Below are 23690 nucleotides of genomic sequence, written 5' to 3' on the forward strand. Positions count from 1 at the left end.
GTAGTCCGTTGTCACTGTTTGAACTAACGTAACAAAGGCAGGAACTGCTTCGATAGTGTTTTTGAGGAGCGTTTTTATTACAGATTTGAAAACATCGTTGCTTGCACAATGTGCACAAAGTAGCACAATTGCTGCAGCCTAGCAGCTGATCTCAGAGCACGCTCCCCTCTCCTGCAGGGGGGCGTGGTCAGCTGCAGCTCACAGAATCAGCCCCCTGCAAAAACAGCGCTGGAAAGAGCAAATGGAGCGAAATGAGGCATGGCATTTGATTTAATTATAAAAGGTATAATATGTGGTAAACTGAAGAGCCCTTTGGGAGCCGAAAGAGCCGGCTCTTCTTGGTGAGCCGAGCCAAATGATCCGGCTCACCAAGAAGAGCCGGAATTCCCATCACTACCGGGCACTTGACTGATGTTATATCGCTTTGCATTCTGGGTTAACAGACTGGAAAGCGATAGGTCGCTTTTTCTGTCAATCAAGTAAACTCCTGAATTAAGTGGCAGGGAGGACAAGGGAGGAGGGATCAAAACCTGTTTTGTCTATTTTAACGGAGCTTGATTTTTTTTTTTTTTAATGAATGACTCGCGGTCTACCAGCATTGCCCCAGCATTGCCCTATGTCTGGACCGCTGCGTAAAAAGGAGGGTTTCTGACCCATTACTTCTCTTCCTACTTTCTGTCCCCCTCTTCTCCCCGCTGCAGCCTAGCAGTTGATCTCAAAGCACGCTCCCCTCTCCTGCAGGGAGAAAAACTATATTTATATACTTTATATAGGTTGATACAGTAGCCCCTTTTTTAAAATAGTTTTTATAGGTGTTGCCATCTGTTTTGTGTAGCGTGGTTCTACAAGCAAGTCAATGCATTAATTGGGTGGTATCAGAGAGTTACACGGGTCTGTAAATGCAATGAAAACAATTGGCCACAGCAAATAATTTATATTAAACATGTAATTTTTACTTTTGAATACTTTAGTACAAAGGATGTCTTGAATAATTTAAGTGATATATGTGTACACATATAAATCATTAGTCAAAACAGCGCTACATTTGATTTAATTAAAAGGTATAATATGTGGTAAACTGAAGAGCCCTTTGGGAGCCGAAAGAGCCGGCTCTTCTTGGTGAGCCAAATGATCCGGCTCAGCAAGAAGAGCCGGAATTCCCATCACTAGAACAATGACTTCTTCTGCGAGGATTTATAAAAGCAGCTGGATAAAAAAAGTTAGGAGACGCCCCTATAGGAAACGCCCCTATAGGAAACGCCTCCTTGCTGCGGTCTGCAGACAGACCCATCTCCGAAAATGGGTGCGAGACAATCATGGGCGGGACTGTATAGTCCAGGCGAGGCTCCCTATTGGCCACACGGACGTAACGTACGCATGACGTTATTTTGAAATTTCAGCGGTGAACTTTCTGTTATTGTGTGTTACTCGGAGCTGCACTGCAGTTTTGTTTTTTTACCTTTGGAAATAGAAAAATCTTTACTGAAAGTGGATTTAAAATGTCTTTTCCAAGAGCTCCTTTGAAAAGGTTCAACGAGAACATAGGTAAGTGACGTTTACAAGCTAGTAGTCAGAAGCATGTTGGCAAATTATCCACTAAGTTATTCAACGGTAAGTAGCTTATGTTAGCTGACATGCTTAAGCAATGTAACGTTAACGGTGTTTATTGCTTAGCAAACGTTAACCGGTTACACTTTGTCAGTGCGGTTTTCTGTCGTGTTTACTGACACGTCATAATGCAGAAGTGCATGTTTAAACTAAGTAACGCTTAATGAAGCTAACTAAGAAGAGGCGGCTAACGTTGTGATTCTGTCCGAAGGATGTGCCCCTGCACCCGGGTCATATGATCTCAAACCCGGGGCCCTTAAGGGAGTTGCTTCCTTCGACAGATCTGATCGGTTCAGTCATGTTAAGGCAGGTGGGTACATTTGATGAGAACAACATTAAAACAAAACATTACCAACAATAACGTTATGATCTAAAACCTAACGTTTTGTGTCCCCTATTTTCACCGTCCTGTGTCTCCAGCGGCTCTTCCTCCACCAACACCAACGACCAGGAGTGACTTTATGTCTCCTGTCCGTAGGACCATGTCAGTTGATGGTCTTGTAAGTTCTATTTTATTTAAGCTTGTTAATATGCCACTTAGATAGCTCCTGATTTACATATTTTCTAGTCCAGCAACTGCTACTGTCATAAAACTAACCCGCTCCCATTCTTGTGAACACGTAGATGGAAGGTTCAGGTGTGAAGAAAGAGAATAATGGCATGACCGTGGAAAGGAAGCAGCAGAAACTCCTGGAAAAAGAGGTACACTTCATCAAATCAACATTTGTGCTATAGATTTACTACTTTAGATTGTATAACTCCTGTTCCATGTCATTAAAGCATTACTGAGCAACTGGTGATACATACATGTTTTCTTTACCATTGTTCCTACTACTACAAATGTTGAAATCATAACCCTAGCTTTGTTTCCATCCAGATTCGGTCCCTGGTTCAGCAGCGAGGGGAGCAGGACCGTCGCATGCTGGCTCTGGAAGAAGACCTGAAGAAGGTGGAGGCCAAGCTGCTGGCTGCAGTCAGGGAAAAGACGGGCCTTTCAGCCAACGTTACCACCCTTGACAGACAGCTGCTTGAGCTCAAGAAAATCAACGAGTTCCTTAAAAACAAGGTGTGATTAGTTCTAATGTTTATATTAAGTGTAATAATTAGAAATCCTGTCTTTATTAAGCCTTGATGGGAGCGTCTTCAGTGCTAAAAGCATGTTTGAGTTCCTTGCTGTCTTGCATGACAAGTGTGACTGCTTTTTTAGGTTTCTGCTGACACTACAAAGAAGAGAATTATATTGGTCACGACAGAGTTGATGGAGGCCAGAAACAGCTTGGATGCTAAAAACAAGGTGTCTCTTACACATTCTTTCAATATTGAGTATTACAAAAATCCTCAATTGGTTTAATCACAACTGACAGCTATTCACATATACAATGCTAACGTAAAGTGTCTGTGGGTCCAGGAGTTAAAGCTCCTGCAGATTAACACTGAAGGCCAAGTAAAGGCGCTTGAAACTGACCTGAAAGCTGCCAGGACGACTGTCAAATCTCTGAAGGACAGGAATAAGGACTTGGGTAAGATGTAAAAGCAACAGAAAGTGTTGGTAATGAAACAAACATGGTTACATATGTAGAGGAACAAAAGTAAACAGGGGTTTTCTTCCTCACAGAGGACCTGCTTCACGTGACCAAACGTCAGAACGAAGAGCTCGAGAATGAGAACGCTAGATTACACGGTGAGTTCTGTATGGCTGTTTTACTTGAAACACATGTAGTTTCTTACCCATAACTACCAGAATGTTTTTCAGCTCGCATGGAGCACATTCAAATTAGGTTTGCATAATTCCGGAAATGTTCAAAGATGGAAACTTTCCATGGGAATAAACTGGGAATTTTCTAAATTGAAGGTTGGCTCTTTATAGGGAACATAAATATAGTTGGGGAAAGTATATTTTAGCATAATCTTGACTAGTGATCGACCGATATGGCTTTTTCAAGACCGATACCGATTATTAGTAATCAAGGAGACCGATAACCGATATTTGGAACCAATATGCAGTAAAATCAGAAAATCTTGGTGTCAAAATGTAGAATAACACAAACTCCAACACAACTCAACACAACTTCTTTGAAATGCATTTAAGCATATATTATGTTTAATGAACTTTTAAACATCTTACAACTGGTTTCCAATCTGTGCCCTTTTCTTTAGTGCAGCCATCTGCAATGAGTTAGAGAGAGACAAGAAGTGGGGCTGACATGCTTAACTAACAATAATGCTTAATTTATTATATCAAAACAATGCTGGTCTATCTAGCATAACATCCCAATAAGCTGCTAGAGGGGGGCGCGAGAGACCAAGAGGAAAAATGGTTATAAAAAAAGAATCTTACATCGTAATTTGAACAATTATTGATTCGAAAATTGTGTGTGTGTGTGTGACGAGCCATTTTGTGTGTGTGTGCGCGAGAGAGAGAGTGCACCGGTACCGGAGATCGTTGTTGTTAGCTTCTGGTGCTAGCGAGCTACGCTAACGGATATAAGGAGTTTTTTCAACAACAAAGTGGAGGAGAGTCCTCTCCTGTCAGACTGAGACACTTAGTGAGCTAAAGGACTCTCTCAGTGGGTCTCAAACGTGTTGGTCACCATTAATGTAAACAATTATTTCCGAGGCACACATTTATATGATCATTATAGTAAGAGAATACTGAAAAACAGTAAATGAAAAACAGGTATGAAATACTATATGACAGTAAAACAAGAATAAAGTTTAAAAGGGTGATTTGTAAAATATCCATAAAGAAAAAGTAAATCTGTTTACAGTTCTGTTTCAAATGGGTGTTGAGAGATGTATCCATAGATCTCTTCATTTTGCTCTCAAAGTGCACCAGATTGATGCTTTTAACTTCAACATTTAAAAATAAATCTTCCCGGGGGACCATGCCCCCGGACCCCCCTGTGTGAGGTCCACACACCACATATAAAAATAGCACTTGACCCCTGCTTACACCTATATGCCGTGAGCTGATTATCGAGCCTTCATTGTAACAGTCGTGGGTACACTGTGTATTTGCGTGGGGAGTGTTGCAGTAGAACATTCCACTGTAGCGACCGGTACATTAATGGGAAACCCTAAATGTTTGAGCACCCTCTATGAAACGTCAAGCTACCCCACAGCACCCCCAAAAGAAATCTTTGGCACCGCCACTGAGCCTGACTTGTGTTGGGGGGGGGGGGCTCGACTTTTTTTTTTCTCCAATGGGGGGGCCTGACAGAAAAAGTTTGGCAGTAGACCTAACATTAGTCTAGTAGCCTCACTTCTAATTAGGGATGTCCCGATCACCTTTTTTTGCTCCCGATCCGATTCCGATCATTTGATTTTGACAATCTGCCGATACCGATTTTTCCCGATCCGATCTTTATGCAATGCATTAAGAGAAAAAAAAGGTAACATAACGGCTGGTCAACGCGCTGAATTCAGCTATCTTGGCTGTTATTTTTTTGGCCTTTTCACCGTCCTGGGGCAGTTTCTCTTTCCTTTTAAAAGTCTCTGAAAGTGTTGGTTGTTTCAGTGCCGTTACCTGAGTGGCCGCTGTGTACTCGTCGTGTTGTTGTTGGTGTTTGTTTCTCAGGTAGCGTATTAGATTGGTCGTGTTGAACGTAGCTCTGTTCTTTCCACCACGCGGAACCTCCGCCTTGCAAACATTGCATCTGGCTGTTACACTGCCTTCGCTTTCAATTTTATAATACTTCCAAACTCCTGCAGTGTGCGAAAAAGTACACGTCCCACCGTCCGGGACGTGTTATTTACAATATCGGACAAGTCGATCTTTCAATTGACTTGTCCGGCGGACAAGTGACTTTTTCCCCCCCGATTTATTGACAAATGATTGATACATTCAGTTTACAAAAGGCAGAACTCATTCGCAAATTGTACGTGTCCGCCATTGTTTGTTTAGAAATGTTAGTTTCGGTTCTGCTTGTCGATTCCTAAGGAAATGCATCTCGTCGCTTTCTGTACAGTTAGACGGGGCGGGCGGGAAGTGTAGCACAGTGGCAGGGTTGGGAAGCAAAACTCGGTTCCGAGTAGGAACAAATAACAATTGTCCGGTACCGGGATTAATAAGAGTTGTGAGGACAGGAGGCCGAGCCCCGCAGCTCTCTCTATGCTCAGTCTCACTCAGAGTCTCTCTCTCTCAGGCTGCGGCCACACGAGGACGAATTCGGTCGTTTGCGTTACTGTTTAGTGTCATATAGACCGTTCGGCCACACGAGGACGACCGAATACGGCACTAAACGACTGAGAAAACGATAACGGGTCCCAAGGTGGATAGAAAGGCATACGCAACTCTCTGGGGGGTCAAACGGCTCCGTGTGTACGCCCTATCCGAACATTTTCAGATCACTGATAGTGATTGCGCAATAGCCCCGCCTCTCCCCACCTCTTCTGCTCACCTCCGCTTACCCCGCGCCATTGCTGAAGTGTTTCGTCACCAACAACAACAACAATGGCGGATCGCAGGGTTGCTATCGTGCTCCGGACGCTATTGACCATGCTACAGTTGTTTGTGCAACATCTACAGCAATAATGATGAGGCAATAGCCCCGCCTCTCCCCACCTCTGCTGCTCACCCCCACGTCAAAGTAAACTGCACCCTGAATTCAGATTATTTATCTTTCTCTCGCGAGTGAAGTCTAATCTGACAGGACGGAGACACGCTGCTCTGCTCACCTGCAGCTCCTCCCGCTGCAGCAAAACACACACTTCAAGTCAGATCATCACCCTTAGCTATTTTAATTACCTCTCAAACTACCTAAACTAGTTATACATATGTTTATTTTTACAGTCGGCCGGGTCACTGATTACTGGATGAGCTGCTGCATGAGACAGACACTGACGCTGTCCGAAGAGAAGGAGGAAAAAGAGAGGCTCCGTGTATTTTATTATTATAATATATAGAGTCGTTATTCATTTGTTTTAAAGCTCAATAAATAACAAAGAAGACCTTTGACTGGCACTTTTATAATTTTGTCCGGAAGATTTAAACTTTAATACACGCTGACTGGCGAAAAACTCTGCCCGGTTCCCTCGGCCCCCACCGCGGAGAATAAACAGAAGGGCAACCATGACAACCATGCTTCTTCGCTGATTTTGTGGGGGAAGTTACAGCGCCACGTACAGGCTCCTGCATATGTACTGCAGCTTCTCCAGCGGTTGGAGCTAAACGGAGCGGTCTCGTGTGGACAGACACTATCCGGATAACTATTGCGTGTGGACGGAAGCTTGTTTGCGTTTGCGTTAATCCTATGCGTTTAGCCGTTTTCATCCTCGTGTGGCCGCAGCCTCAGAGTCTCTCTCTCTCTCTCTCTCAGAGTCTCTCTCTCTCAGAGTCTCTCTCTCTCTCTCTCCACGCAGCGGATCCGCTATCCGCTGCCCGTTTAACAGCCTCATCTTTGTCAAACGTTCTTATGTTCGTCCTCTAACACGTAATGAAGGTTTTTAAGCGTTTTAGCTCCTGTGTTGTTAATATTGACCACCATTTCCTTTATGAAGTGAAGCAGCCTCCCTGTCTGTCCTCCCGCTGTCCTCACATCCCCGGACCCCCAGACTCGGAGGAGCGCAGGGATGTCAGTATTGTTTATGAAGCAGGGTATTGAAAGTACATTATTGAAATGAAAATACTATTTATTTACTTTTACAAACCGTGAGCAGCTGGGCAGCTGCAGCTGTGTGCTGCAGGACATGTGTAAGCGTGCAAGCGTCTTTGAGTTGTAGAAAAGCGCTAGGCCAATAGGCTATAAATATAATTTATTATTATTAGGCCTATGTGTTGGACATGTGTGGTTGGACTCTGTCTCACAGGCAGGCTGCAGTGTAACATCAGAGGACACTGGGCCAATTGTACATTCTCAAACTGCACCACTTAGAGCTAACTAAACAATGCAGAGATTATTTTTATATTTGTATTCAATAACTGTAAGAAATTCAACAGTATGAAGTGATTTTGAATACAGATTTGACTTAATGTTTTCATAAATATATTTTTTCCCAGTTTGTCATGTAAAATACGATGGCGAAGAAGAAGATTCCAGTGGCCCCAATTTTTGTCCATTCTGGACAAGTGAAAAATGTATTCGGACAAGTACATTGCCAAACTCACTTGTCCATGGACAAGTACTCTCTAAAAACTTTTTCTCACACTGTCCTGACATTTTCTCCGTCCCGAGTCACTAGCTGAACGTAGCCTCTCGTTAGCTTACTGATACTATTAGACACTGCGCCCACTCTGTTGCCAGATTTGAGAGGAATAAGCAACCAGGTCTATGAAAACAAGCCCAAAAGAAGCAACACATACATGATGTTGTGTAATTTTAAACCAAAACTAAGTCCTCAGGATGACTTTAAGACGTGAACATGGTAATTTTTGTTTTGTAACATTAAATAAAATAAGAAAAATATTTTACATTAAAAAGAAAACTTAAAAAATCCGATCCCCGATTTTTTTCTTCCGATCTTTTGAAAATCGCGTGATCGGCTCCGATCACGTAATCGGCTCCGATCACGTAATCGGATCGGGACATCTCTATTTCTAATATTTTGCTAAACATTTGCTAGATACATGTTGGCTAGCTAATGAGCTTCACATATCAACCTGAAAAACTGGGAGGCTCCACTCGCAGCCCCCCCCCTCCCCTCCGCACCACAGTTACTCCGATGCGAGACGCTGCACGCACCCCCAACTCTGACTGACTTCCCGAGTCCCTGTGTTACTGGGAAACTGATAGAATTGGATCATAAAATCGTGGTGTTTTTGCAACTTCAGCATAGGGGATAGGGATGTTTATTGAACTTTGGTTTAACACATGTATGGCTCTGCCGCTCAGCGCTGCTGCTTGCTTCAGTCTGTGTCTGCGTTCTTTCGCACCTGCCTGTAATCTGAGAAGGTCCCGCCTCTCTGGCTGGCTTCCGCCCGGAAAATCTTCAGTAATAGCCTATCAGATAGCGCTGTGGGCAGGACATTGCTCGTGTACACAGTGGTGACTGCAGCCAGAGAAACGGCCGCATCAGAGCCAAAGTTTTATCGGCAATTTGATTAAAAAAAAGGCCAATACCGATAATCGGCCTGGCCGCATTTGACCCCTAATCTTGACTAGGGTGCTAGTGGAGCCTCGCAGATGGGGGTGCTGCAGCCCCCTCAGCACCCCCCCCTTCCCGCGTCAATTCGTGCTGTCTCGCAGACCCCACGCAGCAAGCAGGAAATGAACCCAGCTCACACTGTCCGCTCCTCGCAGCAGCTAGCCGCGCAACATCCCGCCAACACGGCACCCAGACCCCACGCAGCATTCTCATCTGTTTGTCATTACTGGTGTCATTTTCTGGTTGCTAACAAACGCCATTGTAACACATAATCAATGATGTTCCGCTGTAACTGTGGTGGACTCATCAGAACAGAGTGGGCGAGCTGACCAATCAGAGCACACTGGGCTCACAGGGAGGGGGGGGGGGGGCAGGAGCTCCAACAAGCCGTTTAGGACAGAGAGTGAATACACATACTATACAGAGATGCTGTTTGAGAAACCAATGTGAGTTTGGAAAATTGCACAATGTTAATGTATTCTAGTAGACCTCAACAATGGAATTATGATCAGTAGAAATGGCCATGACATGGGCCCTTTAACTTTTTTATTAAAAGTACATGCACCTACTTTGCACACTTTGATAATGTATTTACTATCCTGTGTTTTGAGTACTACTGATAAGTATATTGGTCTATTATAGTATGAAGAGTATTCTAACCCATTCTATATATTTTAAACTGTGTTTTCTTTAGATACTTTATTGATTTAATTCGACTGTATATTTACTGTTTATTTATTTGTATTTTTTTTTAAATTGTAACTCTTGTATAGCCTGTTCACATACTACTGTGACAAAAAAGGGTGAATGAAGTATATCTAATGTAACGATGCCCTTGTTGTACAACACAGGGTACAGGCAACTCCCTATTTCTGCATGTGTTTGTGGGTTTGCTTCCTAATCCTATTCTTCCCTGTTATTTTCCAGGTGTGATTCGGGAGCTAAGGGAGGAGATCACAGTTTTGGAGAGATACCTGGATACGGCCAATGACCAGATCCAGGTAGCAATTGTCTTTCAAGAACAAATCTTACAAAAGTAGGCATCTTTTAGGCCTGTTTGTGATAGTCATGTTTGTGTGTTTGCAGGATCTTCACTTGAAGCTCAGAGAGAAGACAGTGGAGAACTCTCAGTCTCAGATGGAGAAAGTAAAGTAAGCAGATGCTTCAATTGTTTATACAGTCGGATATTAACTGCATGTCATGACACTCACTTGCCACTTCTCCCGCAGGCATCTGGAGACCGACCTAGAGCAGCGCACCATTGAGCTAGAAACAACCCAAATTGTGCTCGGACAAAAAGAGGAGGAGGCAAATAAATTTAAGCAAGAGCTGCAGGCATCAAAGGAAGCCTTGTTGGAAGTGGAGACGAGGTTAAAGAACCAAGAGCTGGAGCTGAAGTCTTCCCAAAGCTCAGTGAGTGACATGGAGGAGCAGATGCATTCTGCCGACCAAGAAGTCCAGGAGTCTCACGCAACCGTTTTCCAGCAGGAGGCGGAGCTCGCCAGACTGAGAGGCGTGCTCAGGAGGACCGAGAAGGAGCTGGACGAGAGAGTGGCTCATCTGGAGCAGAGGTGTCTGTTCTCTGAGGAAGACAGAAGTATGTTCAGCACGATCCTATTATGTTGGTAATTCAAATAAATTGAGAGGTGACATGATAAGATGTTTTAATTTTTTAGGCAAGACTCAGGAGGAGGGAATGAGGAGAGTCGAGGAATTGAAAGCAGAGCGCATCGTGCTAAAGGAAGCTAGAAAAGAGGATCAAAACAGACAGACTGCGCTCCAACAAGAACATGCTGCACTTACTGAGGAACTGACGAAAGAAAAGGTAACACAGCGTTCTTGGATGATTCTTATTTTGATTCACATGTTCGCCTAAGTGCAACTGACTCTTAACTCTTTTCTACAGGACCTTGTGGACTCCCTGACTGTGCTGGTGGAGCAGGAGAGGGAGGAGTCTGAGGAGCGGCTGAGGCAGCTGAAGGACGAGATGGAGGAGGTGCTGGGGGAGCTCACTCTGTTGGAGGAACAGGAGCTGAGGAGGCAGGAGACGACTGAGAGCAGGCAGGAGGAGATCCAGAGGCTGCAGGAAGGAAACGATGAGCTGGAGAAACAGCTGAGTGACACCAGGGCACTGTTTGAGAGGTGAGCAACTATTGGCTAATATACCGATTAGATGTGTAGGCATAACACTGTGGTGGAAATTCCACAATAAATCACCTTCTGGTAAGAAATGAACAAATCTACAAGCTTCAGACCAAAGTTGTATTATTTGATAAAAAGTTTAAAGGTTTTCTATCATGCTATTTTTTGGCATATATTATGGATCTCAGATATATAAAAAACATGTCTGACGTGTTTTGCTCAAAATACCCAACAGATCACCCATTCGAGCCATGCTTCATATCCCTCTATTTCAGCCCTGTTAGAGAAGTACTGATTTTGGGACCTTAGCTTAAAAAAAAAAGAGGAAGGGGAGCTAATACCTGCTCATAATTCTACCGAGAGATTCTCAGCTAAATGCTGCCGTGATGAAATGCCACATTATGTTCAAAACCACATCAAGGATTATTTCTGAAACAGTATGGAGCTCAAATGCTTTTTCTCTTCCGGGTTTACTTCAAGATGAGTTCCTTTCTTTGGTTCCTGCTCTTTTACACATGTGCTCTCAGTACAGGTTAGCTCTGAGTGTTAGCGATGCTTGCTAATGTAAACAAAGACCATATTATGTCCAAAACACGTCACGCATTATTTCTGATACAGCAACGTTTCTGATGGGGCCGTAGGTGTAAAGCCAGCCTACATTTCCGATATTACGTCATGTCGACAGCAAATCTGGATCAGCTCCGTTGTACCCCTGTTTTTACAGATTTGGGTACGGAGGAAAAGAGAGGGTTTTGTTTTCTGACACTATGTGAGTTCCCTGACACACTGGGGAAACATATTTATGTATTAAAGACATCAAAAAGTGCATTTTGCATTATAGGACACCTTTTAAAGCATATAACAGAATCAATCTTATTTCCAGCTGGAAGGGCAGGTGTTTGCAGCAGATTTTGCTACAAGATCTGACCAAGTTACCACAGAAAAACCAGCACTTTTTACAGTAAAAAGGGGAAGGTCTCAGCTAGGTAATTTACATTACAGGCTGTTGAAATGGTTGCCAGACGCCGGGGGTTAAGTTTTGACATGTTAAGTATAACCGGTGACATCTGTATGATAATTTGCCTGACAATGGTCACACACCCTTCTGCCTGTCAAATGCCAGAGAACAGAAGGTAACCAGTATTTTCTATTAAAGGTGTGATAAACAGGGTTCGTACGGTCATTGAAAACCTGGAAAAGTCATGGAAATTCAAAATGCAAAGGCTTGGGATATATATTTGTTTAACCCTCTGGAGCAGAGAGAGGAGCTGTGGATTATTGTTATTGATTAGTGCATCAGTGTTTCTTAGGGTCAAAAACACTAAACTCACAACTTAAAATGAAAGCGTTTAGTTTATTTAATAAAAGAGCAAATGTTCAATGTGAAAAGTGACAGTAGATATCGATTAGTTGCAATTTGGTTCCAAGACAATGGTAGGGGAAACACTGGGCTATACAGAGGTTGTAGAAGTATAGATATTGACTAGAGAAAAAGTAGAAATACTTAGATCTTGTACTTGATTAAAAATAGAAGTACACAGATCTTGTACTTTAGTAAAAGTAAAATTACTCAGATATTGTACTTGAGTAAAAGTAGAAGTACTCAGATATTGTACTTGAGTAAAAGTAGAAGTACCAGAGTCAGTGTTTCCGCCAGACCAGGGCTGAGAGGGGCGTCCACCCGAGAGAGAGTCACTTGACTTGAATTTTGAATTGAGCCGTCCCTTATAGTAGATAATATCTCTTTACGTTAGTGATGGGAATTACGGCTCTTTTTAGTGAGCTGGGTCATTTGGCTCGGCTCACAGCGGACGTTAGGGCTGAACGATATATCGTGTCATGGCGATATGCGCATGCGCGATATTCACACCGCAGGGACGTGCGGTTTTATTCTTTTTTTTTTTTTTTTTTTTTTTTTTATAAAAGCTAACGCACTTTAGCACAGAATTCAAAATAAAGATACCTTTACTGCACATACAATATATCCGATTTAAAGCTAAGACTCCACAGATTATTTAAGTATAGTATCATCACTAAGCGATCCGATCTCGAGAAAGGGAAGCAAACGCAGACATCACAACACGTACTTTTACGGAGCTTTTACAGGAGATCGTCTCACCGTAGCTGTCAATCTGATCAGACGTGTTCAATGGTATTAAAACGAGAAAAAACGCGGTTGATCCATAGGTTAATAATGTATCTGTGTCTTTGAAGCAATTGTTTATAATCCATAATTCCATTTTTATGTAAAAATCGGAGCACAAAAGTTAGCTGCTAATGGTATGCAGCTTCCAGTTTTGGCTACGCGTCACTCTCACTCTTTATTTGTTCATGTGTTGGTGTGTGTAGAACTTTCTCTCGATTCCATTGGCTCTAGCGGTTATAAAGAGATTTCATTCGTCAAAATCGAGAACGGGCGGCCAGAGATATGGAAAATCCACCCAAATGACCCCAGAGGTGTTTTTTTTTAATTTTTACTAAATCTCTCTATAAAGGTCAAAGTACAACATTATAATATGTTGTACTTTGGATTCCTAAAGCTTTTAGTCTACTAACCCATCATCCAAGGGTAGTTTTCACTATAAGTAAAAAAAGAATCTTTGGACGGACACTATAATTTACAGTTTTTTACTATGTTCAATCTGAATTTTCTTTAAAATAAAAAACATCTATATTGATTCTGACTTTTCTACATCCAACTCACAGGTTTATAATTACTTTGAGAGAAAAGATTATTAATTTAACCATTTTAGAAGGGAAGATATGGTCATTTGTTCTGGGAATGTCATTTCGAGCCTGAGACCTGAAAAACAGGCTCAGTGCTTAAGTAGGCAAATTAACTCAAACACGTCATGTTACAATTATGTTGTTGCTTGCTACAAAAGGAAAACTTGCGCGGCTCTCATGTCAGGGGTACTTGAGTGAGTGACATGCAGGCTCTGCATCCACAGCAAACCACCAATCACAATCATTCTTGATCAGATCACAGCAGGCCCCGCCCCGCCCCGCTATTTTGCAGACCATCAAAACACCGGTAAAAAATGAGCGAGGCACAGGAGGACAATACCTTCATCCGGTTAAATATAGCTAAAAAAAACCCGCAATATATATCGCAGGGGGGGGGGGAAGCGCAATGTCAGTTTTTTTTTCAATATCGTGCAGCCCTACTAGACGTGTTTGGAGGAGAAAGAATGCTGAGTTGCATCCAAAGAACACCATACCTACTGTGAAACATGGGGGTGGAAACATCATGCTTTGGGGCTGTTTTTCTGCAAAGGGACCAGGACGATTGATCCGTGTAAAGCAGGGGTCGGCAACAGGCGGACCGCGGTCCGGATCCGGACCCAGGCCCGGATCCGGACCCAGGCGCCGACCTATACGGACCCGGAGCTATAATCAATACATTAATAGGGGATTTTTCGGCGCCTCCCGCTTTTTTAACGCTGATTTGGGTGACTTGTGTAATTCGTGGAGAACCGAAGAGTTTTCGTTTTGGGGGTGGGGGGGGAGTCAGTCCGACAGACGGACAACTTCTCACTTCAAAAAAGAAGAAGAAATCTAGACCGCAAAAATAATTAAACAAGCGAGTACCTGTTTTTCCTGGCCAAGGACAGGTTCATGAACACAACACGAGTGTAACGTGTCTTCACCTATGGTCTTCACGTGGTATATGTCTCGTCTGAAAGGAGGGCTGAGCACCGGAACGCAGCTCCAGCCCTTAAAATATTGCAATACCCATACGGAGCCGTACACATGCAGCAGTGTTTGCGTGGCTGTGTCTTTAGTTGTAAGCACAGTGGCGATCTGTTGTTGTTATTAGCATCTGGTTAGCTAGCTATGCTAACGAATTTAAAGAGCTTTTCTACAACCAGGTGGAAGAGAGCTATCTCCTGAGAGGCTCAAATAACCTCAGCTCAGTGAGGTTAAGGCACACCTTGATATGATCATTATAGTTATTAATGAGACTAAATGAAAAACAGGTATAAAATACTATATGACAGCAACAAAAAAGTTGTTAAAAATAACAAGAATAGAGTTTAAAAGGGGAGTGATTTGTAAAATATCCAAAAAGGAAAATATGCTACAGTTCTGTTTCATATGGGTGTTGAGAGATGTATCCATAGATCTCTTAATGTTGCTCTCAAAGTGCACCACATTGATGCATTTATCTTCAATATTTAAACATTACACATATCCACAGTATTTAAGTAATGTTAATTGACAATAAATATTGTTGTTTTTTAATTGTACTTTCTTTATTTTATTGGCAGTCAGTTGTTGATTACATGCAGACGTTGATAAAGCTACAGGTCACTTCAATATATATCACACTAATTCATGAAGCAACTTATGCCCCTTTCACACCAGCGCCTTTTCAGCTCCGGCTCGGAGCTAGAGCCTGAAAAGCGCCGGGTTTTCCAGTTCACACCGGAGCTGCGCCGGCTCTTAGCTCCGGAATCCGCTTCATTTCCAGCTCCAAAAAATTGTCGGTCCAGAGGCAAGAGCTTTGGAGCTAAGAGGTGACGTCGCTTACGTCTCTCTTACGTCGAGGCGTGCAGGAAACTAAACCCACCTCCCATGGGTCGACTGTTATGCCTGCCTACAAGCAGTAGTGCCTATAAACACACTTTATAAAGTCAGGCAACACTAACCAGGGGGGTATACTGCGAAGCAGGATTTTCGCTTAGCCGGCTAAATTCAGGGAAAACTCCGGCTTTCCGGTCCTACGAAGCTGGTTCTCTTTTTAGCAGGCTAGATCTCCATGGTAATATATGCTAAGCAGCTAACCTGGTCGGGACCAGGTTAGGTTGCAGGCTAAGAGCTCAACTCAGTGAAAGCACCGCCTGCTGACCAATCAGAGCTCAGTGTGCGGAGTTTAAAGCGATCAAGTCATATTACAGGAGAAAGGAAATACAGAAAAACTGCCGTCGCAGGAAAGACGGCCGGCAAAAATCACCGACTGTGAACGTGAACATTAATAGAATATCACCTCCCATCTTCAGAGCAATCTGACTATTATAACATTAGCGTTAAGAAAGCTTACTTACATATCTGCCACAACACAAGTACCCGGATCAGAATACATTAAGTACAGTCCGCGGCATATCACTTCATAATGTATCATATATCTCCTTATCTGAGTCAGCTGAGCCGTATCTGGCCATGCAACACTCACAGTGTCACATACTGTATGCAGAAGTATTATTTTAAGCAACACATAAGTTGACGAAACACTCGAGACAAATGTAATTGAAGTCAGATCGTGTTTTAGACGGGGCAGTGATATCATAAACCTGTTAATGTACGCATTCAAACACTTTTTCTTTTGCCAGCTGTATTCACCTTGCAGGTGCAGCTATGTGGCTTTTATCCTGGATAAAGTGTTTAAGTCATGGATGTTTAAAGTTTAACTTCTTCATTTTTGACTAGTATTAAAGTTCACTTTTCATTCAGGAAGTATGACGCTGCGCTGTCAGTGCGCTTCTCCATGTTTGTGATTGGTCGAATGCTCCAAATACCACCCCTTTCATGTGAACGCGCACCTAACTAGATAGGACACGGTTGGCTTGAGCGATCCACTTGATAACCAGCGTCGTAGTACAGTTTAGCGAGAGCGCGTATGTTTTGGATTAAGCCAACCGGCTAACTCAAACATATCCAGGTTAGGTTGAACCAGGTTCGCAGTATAGGCCCCAGGCTTCGTGTGATTCTGTTTATTTGTGCCTTACTTTGACCATCCGTTCACTGTTATCGATCATTGTGGAGAGAGGCAGACGTGTTGTTTTGTATTATTGCAGCTATCGGATGCAAGTAGTCAGTTTAGCTTCGGTTGCTATGCTAACATCACCCGTTTTATACCAGAGAAACTTTCATAACAGCGTTGTGATACCAAACAGTGTCAATTCAGACTGACACACATTCACTTAGGCTAAGGGAACTGGGGATATGCATCAGCTGCTTGTGTGAGTCGGACAGTGGATACTTTAGTGCGGCCGCTGCAGTGTGAGCTAACCGGGAGCTAACGGGAGAATAAACTCCTGTGGAAGAGCAGCACTGCAGCGGTCGGTAAATGCTGCAGAAACACATTAATAAACAATGAACCACGGCACTCTGGAGCAAAGTATAAGGTTGGAGAAGTCGTTATTCAATTTATTCTGGCTTCGTGTGATTAAAAGCAACACGATCATCGACCCGACGCAGTTGTTGTTGTTGTTGTGAGCTGCCGTTGGGGGGCAAATCAGCGATGTAAACGGTGACGTCATGACGCAGCAAGGGCAGCTCTGGGGCGCCAGTGGGCGGTGTGTACAGAGCGGGAGCTGAAAAGGGAAACCAGAGCTGAATCAGAAAAGCTCCCGCTCGGAGCTAGAAACTGAAAAGCGCTGGTGTGAAAGCCGCATTAGACATGTTTATGTTCCGGACCTTTGCATGGGGAGATTTTCTCTAACTGGACCTCGTTGAATTTTAGTTGAAGACCCCTGGTGTAAAGGAATGAATGGGGCCATGTATCGTGATATTTTGAGAGACAACCTCCTTCCATCAGCAAGGGCATTGAAGATGAAACGTGGCTGGGTCTTTCAGCATGACAATGATCCCAAACACACCGCCCGGGCAACGAAGGAGTGGCTTTGTAAGAAGCATTTCAAGGTCCTGGAGTGGCCTAGCTGGTCTCCAGATCTCAACCCCATAGAAAATCTTTGGAGGGAGTTGAAAGTCCGTGTTGCCCAGCGACAGCCCCAAAACATCACTGCTCTAGAGGAGATCTATATGGAGGAATGGGCCAAAATACCAGCAACAGTTTGTGAAAACCTTGTGAAGACTTACAGAAAACGTTTGACCTCTGTCATTGCCAACTATATAACAAAGTATTGAGATGAACTTTTGTTATTGACCAAATACTTATTTACCACCATAATTTGCAAATAAATTCTTTAAAAATCAGACAATGTGATTTTCTGGATTTTTTTCTTTTCTCATTTTGTCTCTCATAGTTGAGGTATACCTAGAATGAAAATTACAGGCCTCTCATCTTTTTAAGTGGGAGAACTTGCACAATTGGTGGCTGACTAAATACTTTTTTGCCCCACTGTATATAGAGTTTATGAACTTGGTTACTTTCCACCAGTGGCTATAAAGATAAAAAGACTAAGCCTTGCACAGAGGCATGAAAATACTTTTTCAAAATGCTCAACAGTGCTGTCAAAATTATAATCTGACTACTACACAATTAAAATAAATGCTTTTATATATTTCTATTAGATGTTTCTGTTATTATTAACGGCCCGTCCACACAGCGGCGTGCGTTGAAGCTTCCAACGCTTCTGCCCATTCACTTTGAATGGGGTGACGTCACTTTTAGCCGAACTGCATTTTGGGAAGCGACATGGAGCGTTGCTGGCGTTGCTCGCTTCAAAAGTTGAGCAATGTTCAACTTTTGGCGCCTCGGCAGAAGCGTCAGCCAATGAAATCCCATTTATGCAAATCTGCCAGTACAAGCGCTAGCCAATCAAACCGCGTGTATGCTGGGAGAGACTACGCAGTTCATTTCCTCATATTCCAAAAAATGGAGGGAAAATTCATTATAGCGGTAGTGAATCACCCGGTGCTGTATGATCAGTCTCTGTTCATCTACCGGGATACAAACCGGAGGAGCGAGGCATGGAGGGAGGTGGCAGAGACAGTGGGTGAAACTGGTAGGTTTTCGCCTGTTTGGGGATTTTATATCCAGTTTATTTCGTTTTAACATTGCTATTGCTATGTATGTCGGGGGCGGGAGATTCGTGTGATTGGTTGTTGGTCGCAAAAAATCCCCAAGCTTCAGACACGCTCACCTCCAAGCGTCAACGCACCCTGCTGTGTGGACGCTGCGTAACACTGCTGCTTAGTTGTTCTGACTGCTAAAATCCTCTGTTATTCCTCATTTTAAAGCCGATATTCCGTGGGGTGGGGGGGGGTCAGGGGCTCGGATCCTTGTCACCTTTTTCATAACTGAGTTTGCATCCCTGACTACAGTTGCTTTAGCTTGTAGAAGCTAGTAAGCCTACTATTTGATTTGTTTTAGATAGGCACTACATGTTTCATATGCAGACTTTATTTTCCTGTTCCATGTTAAAATAAACCATTTTCAGTGGTACCGCTGAGAAAGAGCAATTTTTTTTCGGTCATGGAAAATCAGGTAAAGATCATGGAGAAGTCATTGAAAATCATTGGTGAAAAAGTGTATGAACCCTGGATAAAAGACTAGGAGTGACGGCCGTAGAGAAAATCAACCCAAGGCAGAAAGTTAGTCATTAAATGAGGAAGTTTGAAATCATACTTGTACGGAGTTGGCCTTTTTTTGTTTTGCCACTGCCTTGGTATTACAATTTAGAGCCGCAAGCAGTTGGAAGTGTGTCCCAGTGCACGGAGTACAAAGTCAATTGAAAAAAATAATTGACAGGTTGCCAGTCCTTCACAGATCTGACACAGCGGGCCACTTCCTATTTCTGCTGTGCCCAATTTCTAGTTGGCAAGTCACCTTAGCACCTCATCTCTGGAATCTGAGGGAAACCAGGGCATTGGAGGGAAAAAAGGTTTTTTGATTGTATTCGAAAGCTTAGAGCGGAGTCACTCAATAAACATCTTTGACAAAAATGACAGGTTGTTTTTTGCATGTTCTGACAAGACATGAGAACAAATTGGGAAAAGAGAAAGGGGTATGACGTGCAAAAAGTGTCCGAATGCCAGAAACTAACCTGGGCCGTTGCATTTATACCGCATGTGCTGTAATCACTTGGCTTTCAAGGCAATTAAAGGACGACAGTCTTTTGAGACACCCTTGCAATTATGTCTGCACCTTAAAACATATTTTCATTATCATTAATTTGTCTTTTTAATTGCTGGGTTATTTAATAATTAGTAGAAATGCTAGAGCCCAGATGACTCCTCTATAGGCACATTCACACCGCAGTACTTTTCCCACAAAGGTTCATGAGAACTCTTTAGTTCTCATGAACTAAGTACAGATCGCGTTCACACCGGAATAAGTCCCTGGGGGTGGATTAGGCAAATGAAGCCGCTGACGTCACTTCTTCTTCTGCTTTGGGTTTACTGGCAGGCCGCAAACCACTTCACGGCGTATACTGCCGCTCAAAGTCCCCGGCCGGAAGTCCCGGGAGTTGGGGACTGGTGGCTTCACAACACTTTTTGGGAGTTTTACGGGGCGTGGTTTGCAATCCGCCCAGCCAATCAGACACAGGAACCTTTTTCTCCCACGAAAGTCCCTGCTCTCTAGCAGGGACGGAAAAGGGGGGAAAAAGGTTCTCATGAACTAATTTTATTTCCGGCTCTTTTTGGTGTGAACGCAACATTTCGGAACTATATCGGAACTAAAGTGGGAAAAGTACTGCGGTGTGAACGCGCCTCTTGTTGTATCCAACCAGCAGTCCCAAATTTAAAGATATCGACTGTACTGTCACATAACATGACAAACAAACAGCAAATTGCCCCATTTCAGAAGCTAGGAAGCATATAATGTCTGTCATTCCTTTCTTGTAAAATGATATTGATTCTCCAAATTGTTGCATATTATTTTTCTCTCCATCGACTGTTTGATGAATGAGCCAACTGCTCCGCTTTCAAAAGCACTGTTGGACCAGTTCTCTTAAGTGTCATTATTTATCAACTTCTAGATTACATTATTTTCACAAAATGTTTATCACCTTTAAACCAAGCATGAAAAGTCTATCAATTTTTAGAAAGGATCAAAATGAAAGATGTAAAATGCTAGGTTTACTATACTTGTATCAGTAAATGTACCTAATTTTAACACACAAAAACCGTTTTCTTGTCATTTTTAGTAAGAGCAATGAGGGCGCGGCTTTCAAAGAGGAACATTTAGCAGCCATCACAGACCTCCAAGAGGCGCACACAAACGCTCTGAGCAAGATGGCAGACATCGTCACAGAGCTTGAAAGGTGAGCACTCAGTATTCCTGGAATTATGAGGTCAAATTCAGTCAATGTGTACGCTTCACAGGATGCTTCTCTACTGCTTTGTCAGCGCCAGGGATGCTCTGCGGGGGGCAGGGGGAAGACGGGAAGAACTGGAAGCGGAGGTGGAGAGGTTGACGCAGCAGGTGGAGGAGATGGAGAAAGGTCTTCAACAGAAAGAGGAGGAGGTCAGCCGACTTAAGGAGGGGCTAGAGGAGCGACAGTTAGCCGAAGCAAAAGCCATGGAGGATAATTCAAGGTATACTTCCAATTCCCTTTGCGTAGAAATAACTGTCATTCTTTCAGTTTTTTTCTATATTATCTTTTTTCCTTGACTCATTAGGAAGTTGCTGGAGGTCCAGACTTGCCTTGCACAAAAAGATGAGGAGATAAAAGCCATGGAGACGAGCCACGTCGCCCTGATCACTCAGCTACAGCAGGACATACAGCTGCAGACAAAAGCGAGAGAAGAGGCTCTGGGGCAACTAGAGGCACAGAGAGGTCAGGGTCTAACTCAGCTCCAAAAAGAAAAGGAAAAAGCCCAGACACTGGTAGAGGAGGTCCGCCAAGAGAAAGGGGAAATAATGGAACAGCTCACACAAGAAAGAGAAGAGAAGTTTGAAATTCAGATAGCTCTACAGGTGGGAAAGGAAGCATTGGAGGTTGAAAGGGAGGAGCACCAGCAGGTTAGGTCAGAGGTGCTCAGACGAAACGCAGAGATTGAGAGAATAGACGAGGAAATGAAGAGTCTTCTGTCTCAAGTGGAAGTCAAAGAGCAGTCCAGGCTCGCTCTGGAAAATGAACTAAACGTGGCAGAGCAGGAGAGAAATCGCCTGGAGGAGGTCGTGCAAGGCGGCGTGAACTTCCAGGAGCAATTAGACATCATGGAGGAGAAGACCCTGACTCTGCAGCGCGAGTTGGAGGAACAGAGACAAGACAGACGGGCTCTGCAGGAGCAGGTGGAAGTTCTGACTCAGGAGAAGGTGACGCTGCAGTGGGAGATGGAGGAGCAGCGGCAGGAACTCAAGAGACAGATAACTGAAGCCCAGGAGAAAAGGTGAGGAAGTTTAGATTATTTTTGTGTGCGCAGTTTTTAATTGTGTGTTTTTTTTTTTTTTCAAATTGCACCTTTAACCCTTCGTTCTCTTCTTCTCACCTCCCACAGTTCAGAGAATGAAAAGTGGAGGAAACAATATGAGGAGCTTTTTGCGAAAGTCAGGCCCTTCCAGGTCAGTTATAGAAAAGAACATCGATTATCATCTTTTATTAAATCTGGATTAGTCCATGTTTTTATACTAAATGGAATCGTCTATCTCTGCAATTTCAGCGACAGTTTAGTAAGGATGCAACCAAGAATTACACAATTGCATTTTTACTTGCTGGTTATTTTCCTAGAATAATGATTGATCATTTAGTGTTTAAAGTTGAGAAACTGGGAAGAACATTTTTTTCTCATCCATAGTGATAACCCAACCCAAAGATGTTCCATCTAATACAATTTAAAACAGGATTGAGCAGGAAAAAGACACCATTTTCCTTCACTTTCCCGTGAGAAATTACTGAACAATTCTCTAAATAGTTGCCGATTATTTTTTTTCTGTGTACCAACTCATTTTGGCAGCTCTACATGTTAGTGTCTTTCAGCTCATTATTTTGGTTTTACAGATTCCACTGTTTTGATTTAGTCTCACTGCGCTAATTAGCAGTGGTGTGTGCACAGCTTGTTTAATTTCCCCAAATTGGGGAGAACAGCAGTTTTATTACATGTTTTAGTTAAATTAATTTAGCGCAATAAAACCCTCTCATGTACCCACAGGAACAGCTGAACGCGTTTGCAGCCGAGCGAAACACACTACTCAATGAAAATGGAGCGAACCAAGAGGAGTTGAACAAGTTGTCTGATGCTTACGTCCGTCTGCTGGGCCACCAGAACCAGAAGCAGAAGATCAAACATGTGATGAAGCTGAAAGACGAGAACATCGCCCTGAAGCAGGTGACCTCTACCAGAGGAGCACTGACTGCACTCCATTCCTCATACACTTTGTCGCAATCAAAGTGCCTGTACTCTCTAAAATGTGTTTGTCTGTTTGTGCGTGTAGGAGGTCGCGAAGCTGCAGTCCCAGGTGAACCGGCAGAAGTGTGATCTGGAGCAGCTCAATTCAAACCCCCCCGCTACTCCTCGCCGCAAGTTTGATCCCAGCAAAGCCTTCAAGCACGACAAGGAGAACATGAAAACTGAAACTCTTAAAGGTGAGTGCTAAACGGCTACACCCTGAACATATATGCGATCTTAGGAGATATGACAATATGTAATATAGTTGAATGTCACCTTAAAATATTTGTGTGAATGGCTAATTCTTTTTTTCTATTTGTCAGGAAACCTTTATGCATAACGGAGTTCTTCTGCCAGACGGGAACTGACTACTATATTACATCTAAAGTTATGGTTTTAATACTGATTTGTACGAATAATTTGTGTCCCATTTTGTTCCAACTGGTTTTCTTCTCAGCTGTTTTAATGCCAGACTTTTACATAGAGCCAGCTAGTTTTAAAAATAATTGTAATGAGCAGATTGTACGTGTGCAGGAAAAGAATGAGCAAACAGATGGCTGCAAATAGACACATAATCCAGAGGACAATGACACAGTCAGTGTTTAAATGAGAGATGTGAATTTATTTTGTATTCTTTTAACTACCTTTTCTTAGGGCAGGGGTAGCAGAACAGTGAACATTTTAATCTTTTCCTCTTTGTAAATAAAGACAGAATCTGACACTCTTCTTAAACTGAGATTTATTAACTCCCCAAGTGTGAAAACACTGTCATGTCTGTGTTGAGCCAATAGATGGCACTGTAGGACTACAGCCACAGATGGAGCCAAGCACAAGTC

General features: G+C 43.1%; 1 protein-coding gene across 3 annotated transcripts; it reads left to right on the top strand.

Moving 5' to 3' along the window:
- Positions 1–1396: 1396 nt before the first annotated feature.
- Positions 1397–23580, top strand: hmmr (hyaluronan-mediated motility receptor (RHAMM)). 3 transcript variants are annotated; one of them, XM_034092136.1, is made up of 21 exons: positions 1397–1545; positions 1820–1918; positions 2029–2108; positions 2233–2310; positions 2486–2674; positions 2816–2902; positions 3017–3128; positions 3224–3289; positions 9619–9692; positions 9778–9842; positions 9921–10104; positions 10177–10288; positions 10368–10516; positions 10598–10833; positions 20670–20786; positions 20872–21060; positions 21145–21858; positions 21967–22030; positions 22618–22794; positions 22901–23051; positions 23178–23580. In XM_034092136.1, exons 1-21 carry the CDS (start codon positions 1500–1502, stop codon positions 23192–23194), a joined length of 3006 nt encoding a protein of 1001 aa, XP_033948027.1. In that variant the 5' UTR covers positions 1397–1499; the 3' UTR covers positions 23195–23580. The 3 variants fall into 3 exon arrangements, with proteins under 3 accessions (XP_033948027.1, XP_033948028.1, XP_033948026.1); XM_034092137.1 differs by having other exon boundaries at positions 10180–10288; XM_034092135.1 differs by having other exon boundaries at positions 9921–10288.
- The last annotated feature ends 110 nt before the right edge of the window (positions 23581–23690 follow it).

The sequence above is a fragment of the Pseudochaenichthys georgianus genome, chromosome 10 (assembly GCF_902827115.2).
Source record: "Pseudochaenichthys georgianus chromosome 10, fPseGeo1.2, whole genome shotgun sequence".
Taxonomy (NCBI): Eukaryota; Metazoa; Chordata; class Actinopteri; order Perciformes; family Channichthyidae; genus Pseudochaenichthys; species Pseudochaenichthys georgianus.